The sequence below is a fragment of the Fundulus heteroclitus genome, unplaced genomic scaffold (assembly GCF_011125445.2).
Source record: "Fundulus heteroclitus isolate FHET01 unplaced genomic scaffold, MU-UCD_Fhet_4.1 scaffold_270, whole genome shotgun sequence".
NCBI classification, from domain to species: Eukaryota; Metazoa; Chordata; class Actinopteri; order Cyprinodontiformes; family Fundulidae; genus Fundulus; species Fundulus heteroclitus.
Window position 1 is genome coordinate 73,186 of NW_023396679.1, and position 11,895 is coordinate 85,080.

Here is an 11,895-nt window from a genome sequence, read left to right on the forward strand (position 1 = left end):
AACTCACTAGAGCCGCTGGTGCCTTCTACTGAACTTCACTGCTGGTTTTTAGTGCGGAACATTTATTTTAGCTGCAGTTTTGTGCCTTGTGTTGGTTGGGAAAGCCAAGATTTTTAATCCTGGCATCAGGTAATGTGGCCATTGTCATCAGGGTTAAGGATTCTATACATGTTCTCCAACACGCCTTAAAAGGTTGTCCAAGAGAAGTTTAGTAGCATCATTGGTGATATTTGCTGATTTTGCAAGTAATGGATGGTGCAGCAACTGCTATTCTAGCATGTGTCCACATCAATAACAAGCTTTTGTGACCTTCTTCCCTTCTGTATCCGGATCCCTTCTAGCCTTTCTTTAGCCATGGTCCTTGAGTAAAAATATGTTAAAATTTGTTTTGCCTTTGTATGGTTACAGAGAGCAGTGACTGTTAAATTATTTTTTCACTAACAGATTCAGTGGATGAGCAATGCAGACAGAGTGCCTGACCTTTAGGCCTTGGCACATCCAGTCATATTTGATGCAGCATCTGTAGGCAACACCAGGCAATTCACTCCTCCATGTGTGTATGCCCTACCCTTACCAAATTATCTGATGTGTGACTGAGGGAAATGCTCAACTCCCAGCAGCACAGTGTGCAATTTGTCATTTGCATCAAAGAAGTGGCATTTTGTCGCCGGGTACGCCTCCATATTCATTCATGTCCACATATCTACAGGGACGTTGACAGCACACACCTTCTGCATAGCCTCTCAGTCCTTTTCGGTACATCAAAACACTGTATAACCTTATTTTAACACGATCAAATGGTTTTTGGTCTTTTTTATTTAAGCATATAATGTGGCTATGTACCTTTAAGCCTGAGAAGTTACTGATGAACTCAGCTTTTTAAGCAGCACCTTTGCATAGTGGCTCAACAAGTTTATTGCAACAATTATGGCCAGCAGCTGCAAAAAAAAAAAAAAAAATAAGGTGAAATTTCCTTTTTTAAATCCCTAGAGGCTGTGATGTCAGATCCTATGTGAGCAGATTTGTTTGTATTTGGAGGGCAGAAGAATGTTTCAGGATACTTGCTTGTAAACGTGTGGGTAAAAAGTTGACAACTTAGTTTTTATAAGGAGGGCTGCCAGACGTGGGTGGAAATTGGGTTTGAATGGCTCCAAGGGTCTCTTAAAGACCGTCAAAATAGGCTTATCTATGGATATTTTATGAAAGTATATGTAAACGATGTTAAAATAAACTGGCCAGTATAATACAGAAAAATATGTGACGTAGTGGAACTAAAAGGGGACGCATTAAGGTGAAGAACCGTTGGTCTTAGGTCTTTGCCAGCTGTGGCTAAAATGTTAAATTTGCTGTGGAAATGGCTGTAATTTTGTTAAAAAGGAATAATGTTCAGGTGTTGCGAGATCCTTATGGAACCAGTAAAACTAAGTGTTAGTCAATGATAGACGGTCGAGATCCAACCATCCATCCCCCACCCCCTTTCTTGACACACTTAAGATAGTAAAATATATTTTTCGGCATTAACTCTGAGTCGAAAAATTTCAAAATTGAAAGATAACAGATCTGTGTAAAAGGAGAGAGGAGAAAAACAGGTCTGCGTGTGTGTTTTTGCAACATTGAATGTTTTGTTTGGGATTCTGTGACTAACTGTTTGTCTGTACAAAATAATTTGGTTTAAATTTTAAATGTCAAGGATTCAAAAATGTTAATTTGTGTCAAGAGAAATACAGCGCTGAACACAACCACATTTACGAGATCTCCTAGCTTAAAAAGCAGGAAAGATTTAGCTGAAGTTGAAGAACGAGCGACTTTAAAAGAAAAAAAAAATGTTTGGGCCAGATCATATCACATTAAATGTCTGGCTCAAATTTATTAAAAAAGATATATTGCTTGACCAAGAAACGATTCAGATTAGTTAAAAATAAATATAACTGATGATAAAAGGTAGAAATGTATTCATTTGGCTTACTGTAAGAGAAATCAAGTTCCTGAAGCCTTAAAGCTGTGTTATATATAATTAAAATCTGCATTTTGCTTTTAATTACAGAGGTTATGATTAAACATAGATGCATTTCAATATAAACACAATAAACCCTGGTACTTTACACCTGCTGCTGATGCAAAAAGACATTGCAGAAACTGCATTTACTAGTAACATTAAAATAAGTAGAGGCACAAACAAGAAGCACAAAATTAGGATGCCTCTTAAATCTGCCACATTGGCAGACATCAATAAAACAGTGTGGAGTTTACAGGCTCAAATGGATAAAACTCCAAAGTTAGCATACTGACTCCTTAATTAAGTCAAAATGGTAAATAGAGGGTTAAAAGAGAAAGCAGAAAACTATGAAACAAATACAGGAAATAGAATAACATGGGGTTTAGTATTCCTCCTTTTGAAGGAGGGATATTAAAATAGTTCCCCTTTTTTTACCAGTTGTCAAAACATCTTTATAACAAAATAAACATATTATTGAATTTAACCAACTCTTTACCTAGGGGTCTTTTTAACCCCTTAACCGGCAGTATGGGTGCCGGTATGGACGGCCCATACTGATATGGGCTCTTGCCAGTCCATTGTTCCCCTTTTCCTGCATCTTTATTGTCTTACTCAGTTCACCTGTGCCTATTTATCCACTTCTTGTTCCCTCCGTCTCTTGCCCTATAGGTTCAGCTCAGTCTGTCTTTTACATTGTCAGGTCTTCCGTCTTCATCTGTTAATCTACCCTGTTCTGATTTTATCCGTGTTATGCTCCTGGCATCCGTATTATTTTGTAAGCCTTTTTTTAATTAAATAATTGTTCTTTATTCATCAAGCACCTCCCAAGTTCTTACCTGTGTTCTGGTCTAACCACATTGACACTGACTTGGAATGTGCCTAGGAGAATGGGTCTCAATGTACTTAAAAACAGCAGTGCTCCAACTACAGGTTGCTCAGGTGCTCCTAAATAGGTGTTAAATGTTTTCAGAAAGAACTAAACGAAATTCCGGTTGCCTCAAATTTAAGCCTGTTTGTTGTTGCGATGACCCAGATAACTGAGAACTCACACAGGCATATTGGGCAAATATTTTCCATTATGATAATCTGTTAGCAAAACAACAAACAAACAAAAAATATGTATGTTTCTGTTGTCTGTGACAGCTATTCTTCTCTTTGCATTGTACCATAGAATTAAAAACTTTTCTGGTTATAACTAAACCCACTGGTCTGTTACCGAAGCAGGAAGCTGAGAGACAGCAAATGGAATTGTGATATTAACTTGGTGATATTAACCCTAACCCATCACACACCGTGGCTTTATGATTTGCTAACTCTTTTGCTAGGGTTTATCTAACAAAATTAGAAAAAAAGGGTCTGATGCAGCGTTATACTGTAATGTATATTAAGAGAGTCACTACATAGTACTTGTGTTGCTGTTGGTGCTTTGTTCTTCAAACTTACATAGTAGCTCAGTGTCATGAAAATGTGGGCAATAAAGGGACACAAAGACAAAGCACACAGAGACCACGTTTGTTTTTGATAGCTGTGTCCTCAGTTCCACCTACAAGAAAGAGAAAAAGATCTGACGCAACACCCTGCTGCCAGTGGAAAATTCAACAGTCAGTTAATAAGATCTTCCGTTTCAGGTAAGTGCGCGTCAATATTTTACGATTGCTTTCAACTATTTATTCAGTTTTGCAGAAATGTCTGCAGAGTTTTACAGAAAATATGCAACACATATACAACATTGCAGCGGATGTTGTTCAGTCAATTCCTCAATAGTACAAAATATTAAATTAAATGTTATTTTAGTGCAATATACATAAAGACATCAAGCTTAATATAACTGCAAAAAACCAACACATTACAGATAAATAATACTACTTTTGTGATATTATACACCCTCTGGCTCCAACACAAACACCCTAAACTACATTGCGGTAATTAACAGTAATGCAAGTGTACTTACATTTTTATATTAACTGAGATTTATTAAGTAAATTTATTTTGAATTTATTGAAATCCTGTTTAAGTATCCTTCCAGATTACTTTAAGAACTTTTAGCCATTCAAGATAAACCCTAAATGTATATTTTGTGTTTCCGTTCACATACACAGGCAAAAATGTAGCACCTAAGCATGGTTTAAATAGTTTTGAAATTTTCATTAGTTTTTATTTTTATTTAGTTTTGACTTCTGATTATCAATTCTATTTTAAATTTAATTAGCTTTTAGAATTTTTTTACTAGTTTGGTTTAGTTTTTGAAAACGCCTAGTTTCAGTTGAGTTTTTATTAGTTTCAGTTATAGTTTTAGGCTTTTATGTAATACGACTTACATACCAGGGAAAAGACTGAAAAAAATAAATAGAAATATTTGTGTGTAACAAAATCCAAGAACAAAATCCTAGATTTTGCGTAATGCAGTACAGTGAAAACCGGAGATTAGACTTCATGTAAATGCATTATAATAAAGACACACAAAAGTAACCTAGGAATATTTTCTCTTAAAATTCAATTAGTTTTAATTAGTTTTGTTTCAGGTTTTTATTTTTATTTCAGTTAACTAACATGTTTTTTACTTCTAGTTTTTATAATTTTATTAGAATTAGTTAATGATAATAACCTTGCACCTAAGTCATGCAATACTGCAGTTATTGGCATAACTGTTATATTTTGAATAAAAGTGAGCCGAATTTGATTTTCTTAAAGTTTAAAAACAGAGCAACTTTACGTGAAACAAAAATATTTTATGTAAAACTATTCCATTTAAGTCTGAACTCTCAAAATTTTAAATTTTAAATCAAATTTTAAATCAAGCTTTAAAACTAGATTTTATATTGCACCTAAAATTAGGACCTTTTGTTGCTTTCTTGTCTTTTCTTGTATTATGTTGCCCTTTCCCAAAATTTCTCATATCGTTGGGCTCAATTACAGTGCTTTTCTTTTTTTTTTCTTTTACACCATGTATGCATTTTGAAAGAAAAAAATGCTTTGCTACTTAATTTGCAAAGGTAAAAACAATTTTTTTTCATAAAGACCACTCAATATATTTAGAAGAATCAATATATTTAGTTCTATGATAAGACGTAAATTTTAACCTGCGAGTCTACATCACAACTTGTTTAAAACCAGTTTTATCATTACAGATCATGATGTTGATCTACCTATTGATCACAGTCCTGGGAACATCAGCTTTGGCAAAAGGTGCTCTCAATACGTTATGCAATTATTCAAGTTTAAGTTAATTTAAAAATGTATGAGCATGTTGCGTGTGATTTACTATACTGCTCAAAAAAATAAAGGGAATAAAGGGAACACTTGGAGTTACATTGTGTTATCTTTATTTTTTGAGCAGGAGATATATATATATATATATATATATATATATATATATATATATATATATATATATATATATATATATATATATATGCAAATATGCATTCAATAACACATGAGTGATTATGAGATATATTGTTTCAAATTATGTGCTTATGACTTGTTTGTTTTTAATGTTCCTTCGTCAGGGCCAACGGAATGTAATTTAACAAACCCTAGTGAAGATCAACACTGTTTTGGAGCGCTTGTAGAGCCGCTGTTTTTTTACCTGCTGACCAGTGAGAAAGAGAAAATACTGCTGAAAAGAAACGAGGCCACAGTTTTTAAGTCTGACAGTAATGCTAAACACAAAAATAACTATGAATATTTCAATAATGGAACATTGAAGGTTGATAAGACAACAAAAAATGACTCAGAAATTTATCAACTAGAAGTATATTCATCCAGCAGTGGGATATTGCAGAGGAAAATCAAACTCCGTCTATACATTATTGGTAGGGAAAATATGTCAAATTTTCCATGTGCATGTATATAACATTTTGGTACTGTGCTCAAATGCTGTTAGATTTGAAGTCATATATTTTTTGTCAACTTTGTGTAAAAATTAATAGCTCCTGATAAAATTACAACATATTTGATAAAAAGTACTTTTCTGTAAGCAATGAAAAAGGCTGGCATAGGAACTGGATGGTGTTAAAGGCAATGAAAATGTCACTTTGCATTTGTCTTTTAGCCCCAGTATCGCAACCTGCCGTGTCTCAGACCTGTTTGTCACCACAGCAAATGTCAGTTAACTGCTCAGCGAAGGGAGATGATGTGGAGTTCACTTTGGCATTGGACGAAAACCTGTTGATACAGACCAAAGTTGAGCATGGGGAGAATCAAAGTGTTTCAAATGTTATCCTCACCTTACATGGTCAGCTGGAAGGAAACCTGGTGTGTAAAGTTTGGAACAAGGTCAGCAGTGAACAGACAGACATTCACCTAATAAGCTGTAAAGGTACTCAGTTTCTTCTTTTGTTTGTCTACATTGTTTTATTATTTCTTGTCTCTACAGTACAGTTTGGTTACTAAATATTTTTTCTGGGATGTGGTTTTACATATAAGTCTATGAAAATTCTGTGACAGTTTCTTATCTTTATGTTTTTAGACACAAGTGATGTGACTGTGGCTGTGACAGCTGTAATCTGTGTTCTATTGCTTCTTTTGGCCTTGTTTCTTGGTTTCAAGGCCTTCATTAAGAGAAGGAGTCGTGCATCTCTCAGAGAAGGTGAAGAATAAACGTATTGCTTGTTTGCATGTGAAACTGTTGGCTTTTGGGTGTGGATGTGTTTGCTACACTGATGTGTCTATTTTTGCTCCTTTCAGTGAGTGCTGACGTTGTGTATGCAGATGTTCGAGTGAGGCGGACTGCCTTCAAGTAGGATGGTTAGGTTGCTAACCACAATAATCTAAAAAGTGTGTTGTGTTTGAATGTTGGATGGCTAAAATCGATAGCATTCCCCCCCCCCCCCCCTTATGTTCCTTTTGTACCTAAAATATAAGTAGGAAACATTCAAGTGGTTAAACTGTTGTGTGATTTATCTGTTGCGAACTGCAGCCCATGGTTCATCATATGAAAAACACACCCTCTAGCCCTTTACCAGCCTTTTATAGGTGCATATTTAGGTATTTACTTAACGTCATAAGTACTAAAGTCAAAATTATATAGTGCCACATGACAAAACATCTTGTAACATGTTTTCTTTCCATATTAAAAAAGTTTTTATCTCAAAACATGTCAGATCAGACTTTTTATTCATTTCATTTTCTTTGCACAAAAAAATGCTTACTACAAAATATATCTTGCCAATGGATGGACTCAGATAGACTATTTTATCAGTGGATGAACCGGCTGTGAAAAGATTTTTCTTCTGAGTTACAGAACCCCTGATTAGGACCAAATTAATATGTAAACAGTAGTATTTGTTGTTTGCATAAACTTTGTTTCAGCTAATTAAACTACAAGCTGAAGGAATTGATGAATTTCGAAAACAGTCGCAGTGATCATGCAGGTCTGAGACAATTATCAATAAATCTTGATAACTGTCTCAAACTGGTCCTCAACTCTCCAGGACCTCATATACAAAATTGATGTATGCACAAAAACATCAAATACCACCTTTTCCACCCAAGACCAGAGATGTATCAATAATGAAGGTACAGCGGAAACCTGAGTCCCACACCATCTCCATGGCACATTTGTAATAATGTAATATGTAACATTACAATATTATTTTCTAGCTATAGTTAGCAATACTTAACCTATATTTATGCTACGGGGAAAATGGGTGTGCATCAGGCTTTTTTGCTTCAATATGACACATTTCTATTTCAGTGGCGGCTGGTGCTAAAAAAACTGAGGGGGGCGCACACAAACAAACAAATGAAAAACAAACAAAACAAATCTTAAAAAAATAGCACTATTTGAACATGAATTTTGCCCTCCTTTCCTTCTGCCCAGCAAATTTCTCAATTATATTCTTGTTAAAGTCAGTCATCTCTGTGACTAGTCTTTTCTCCATTGACAACATGGCCAATGCATTCAGCCTGTCCTGAGTCATTGAGATTCTCAGAAAAGTCTTGATTCTTTTCAGAGTTGAAAAGCACCTTTCAGCTTCTGCTGTGGTCATGGGTGTGGTGAGGAGGATCTTCAAGAGCGTGACAGTTTCTGAAAAGACTTCTTCTAGATTGTTTTCCTGATTTTAATAACATTTGCTGCCATTTTTTAAGGCTGTGTTATGAAATGTGTTACAGCATTTTTGTGGGACAAGATTATACAAAATTTAGTAACCAAATGTTTTATTCCCCATTACCCATAAACTTCAGTACAACTTAAATAATAAAATATCTTGCTGACAAACATTACATCAACATACCTACACAGCATAGACACAACTAAAGGTATTTCTAACTACAAAGCACATCTTCCTAATATATTAAATAACATTACTATAAACCAGTGTAACAGTGATTTTCCACAACCACTCACCTCTGCAGCAATCCTTTCATGGTCTTCTACACTGAGTATTCAACGCCTCTTCGCTGGCTGACTACTAGCTACACTGCTTTGCCCAACCATGGAGTGGAGAGATCACTTGCCTGCTGCTGAATTTGTAAATTAAGACGATCCGGTCCAAGCTCCTTTATCCTGTTTTTTTTCTTCAAGTGAACGCTTTGTAAAAGCATTTTTTTGTAAAGACAAAACAGAATTTTCTCTCATTTTGAAACTACTCAACTTTGCAAGCACAACCGTGAATCAACCTAACGAACTGCAGCTGAGCTGAGCCGAATCGGGGATTGTCCAATCACACAATGTTTTTAAAAAAATTAGCCAGTACTGACACTCTACCAGTAATGACGCAACAGAATAGGTGTGTCCGGGACGCAGAGCCGTGCGCCCCTATGCAAAACCCTAGCTAACCAATTAAAAGTCAGCCTCAGATCACGTGCTTGCCAAAGTTGACGCGGCTACATTCACTCCCATTAGACCGGCGCCCTGCACATAGGAAGTGTGCACAATGTGAGCAATTAAATAGAATTATGTATTTACTATTTTAATAAATTCTAACATGTCTATTGGACACAGTATGAATAAATACATTTCTAAGTACTTTGCAGTTCAGAAATCATTTATTATCTAAACGATTTAAAGGGGGCGGCGCCCGAGCGCCCCCTACTGGCCAGCCGCCACTGTTCTATTTGATGTGACAGTCCAAACAGCTCAAACAAAAGTTTTCAAATCAGAACCAGGCACATTTTCATGTGTGGTCCTACATATCTTATAATTTTTAAAGACACGTCAGTTTAAATGTTGTGCTGCATTTAATCTGACTTCCTTGTAACTGAAGACTAAAAGTAAATGATGGAGGAAACATACATGGCAAAGGTGATGGATCTAGTCAACAGTTTTTCAGGTCAAACTGCACAGTACACAGCAATAATAATCAATAAAGCAACATGTGCTTTCATAACACTCCAGCAGTCCCACTGACTGGTTGTCTCCATACTACACTGCACTAATGCAGTAAACCATGCAAAAGAAGCCCAGCTGAGTATTGAGTGCATACAGTATAAATAAATATTAGTGATGGGTGCGGCAACACTGATGCGCCAGCGCGTGTGTCGAGCTCATAGAGCAAAACCCGTGTCGATGCGCGTATCGCTATGGGAAAGTCACGTGACCGAGACAGGAACTGTTTCGAACTGAAACAGTTCGAAACAAACTGTTTCTGTTCCCTCTAAACTGGACGCGTGTGCATTCGTGCACAGCATCTGGATTCAGCGCGCACAGCAAAGCTATGATGCGCATTAAATAAAATCCAAGCTGAACTGTAAACAAAATAATAATAAACCAAGTTTTTTTTGTTTTTTTTAACCATAGCAACTCTGGTGAGATGGTGTACCACGGCCTCGCTCTGTGAGCGCCAGTGCTGATCGGAGCGCACCACTGATTGATGGGTTGGCCAGACGCCTTTATGGTTGGGCAGGTTTCGCTGTGCTTCTTTGTTCTGAGCGTCGTTTCCGAAAAAACGGCTGATCTACACTAAGTAGAAAGCTGCTACACTGAGTAGTTCTTCCTCCCTCTGTCATACTCAGCATTTCAGATTTCAGAACAGATGATATCAGTCAGGTAACTAAACACAGCGCTCCATCAACCATTGAACGTGAGCACAAGCATGAAACAAAGCCCGATCATTGGAACGCAAATAACGTGATTCACCATGGCAATGACAGGAAATAAGCTTGGAAGTGCGCATGTCCTGCGAGCAGAATTGAAAATCTTTAAAGAAGGCATATGGACAATATTAAACTATAAGAAACAATGCCGTTGCTGCTGAAAACCGCAAGACAGAATTGTTGAAAAGTCAATGCATGCGCGATATGAAAGGCGGAGTGTGTGTGTGTGTGTGTGTGTGTGTGTGTGGGGGGGGGGGTGCATTGAAAAGCAAAAAATTTGCAAGACATTTGCAAAAAAATAAATAAAAAAGCCAGTCCACAAGCATCCTCATTCACAACATGTTTACTTAGAGGTTATTACTTTATGGTACAGGTTCACATTATTTATTGAATGTATCTAAAAAAATCGAATATATTTTAAATTCAAATGAAAATATAAAATAATACAATACATCATACAATGACTTACATTGTAATTATTGTGTATTCTTGGTCATCAAATCAGTGTCAGTTAACTCTGTCAACTAGGTTGCCTGTAGAGATTTTTAACGTCCACCACCATAAACATGCAAAAAAGATGATTAATGATAGTAAGTGTCCACCGTTGCTATAATGCCATTAATGATTTTTCAATTGATTATTCAACGGACAATAAATCATTTTTACCTTGCAATTTTTGATAAAAATGTAAATAAAAAATATTGTTATCCAATCATTTTCAAAATTATTTATTAAAATTATTATTATCTTTCTAGAGATGCATTTCTTATTTCCTATCAGAAGCTCAATAACCTAGTTCAATAAGCTAGTTCAATAAACATAGTTCGAAATACATATGACATGCAGGACAATGACTTGATAAGTAAGCAAGTAAATACTTTGGGAAGAGTACTTCCCAAAATAAAAATCACAAAGTGCTTTACAAGAAAAGATAAACAGTACACAAGCAAAAAATAAACAGAAGCACACATAAAATATAATTTTTTAGCTGCCCTTTAAATTAAACCACTCAGTCTGGTTGGGGGGTGGGGGGTCGGCTAAGGTATGGAGGGCAGGGTGTGAGGGGGTAGCACCTCAGGTTTTGTGGGGAGGGCATGTCACTATCTTCAGCTGTCATACATTTTGTATTAAATAATACTGTATATTCTTCAACAATGGTATCAAGGCTTTGGTTGTTTGTGCCTGTGATACTTTATCGGTTGGTTTTGCTGTTCTTTTTATATCTCTCTCTGCAGGTGTAGAAGCAGACTCTCTCCCATTCTCTTTCGACTTTTCTCCCTTTTGGCCTTTTGTCTTATCTGTTTCTCTCCTTTTTTCCTCTTCTACCTTCCTGTTTCAGTGTCCATTTAACATGAAATAGTCTTAGCATAAAATTTAATACAGCTTCTTGCATATATAAATCAAGTGGAGCCCTATGGCAAAAGCAGTAAGGTTCCACTTGTGAAAGTAAAACCTGTTGGGCTCTTTTTGGCATTGAGACAACAATTTTTATTGCCACATTGCCAGACAGGACAAAAAAACAACAACTAACATTTTAAAACGCACTCTATAATAAACCAGGAGCCAGTGAAGTTTCATAAGCAGTGGAGTCAGATTACACTATTTTGTAGATCTTGTAAGGAACCTAGCTGTGGGATTTTGTATGAGGGAGGTTTTGGTAAGGCATGTATAAAGCGCATTACAATAATGCAGATGAGACATAACAAAAGTGGATTAAAATTTAGTTATTTATTTTATTTATTTATTTTCTGGTGCATATATGATTACTTGTGTTTTTTCTTCATTCAAGTGAAGAAAACAAATCAGTCATCCAGCCTTTAATGAAATCCAGATATTTTGGTGAATTTTGCATAGCAATG

At 36.0% G+C, this 11,895-nt stretch overlaps 1 protein-coding gene across 1 annotated transcript; it reads left to right on the forward strand.

Moving 5' to 3' along the window:
• The first annotated feature begins 3,554 nt into the window (after positions 1-3,554).
• On the forward strand, positions 3,555-6,782 carry LOC118559310. Its single transcript, XM_036129982.1, has 6 exons — positions 3,555-3,624; positions 5,125-5,182; positions 5,506-5,811; positions 6,051-6,317; positions 6,468-6,587; positions 6,686-6,782. Exons 2-6 carry the CDS (start codon positions 5,128-5,130, stop codon positions 6,739-6,741), a joined length of 804 nt encoding a protein of 267 aa, XP_035985875.1. The 5' UTR covers positions 3,555-3,624; positions 5,125-5,127; the 3' UTR covers positions 6,742-6,782.
• Positions 6,783-11,895: the final 5,113 nt, after the last annotated feature.

Coding starts and splice junctions, on each gene's coding strand:
- LOC118559310 (XM_036129982.1), top strand. CDS start 5,128: ATGATGTTGATCTACCTATTGATCACAGTCCTGGGAACATCAGCTTTG. Junction 5,183..5,505: donor AACATCAGCTTTGGCAAAAG/GTGCTCTCAATA, acceptor TTCCTTCGTCAG/GGCCAACGGAATGTAATTTA. Junction 6,318..6,467: donor TCACCTAATAAGCTGTAAAG/GTACTCAGTTTC, acceptor TTATGTTTTTAG/ACACAAGTGATGTGACTGTG.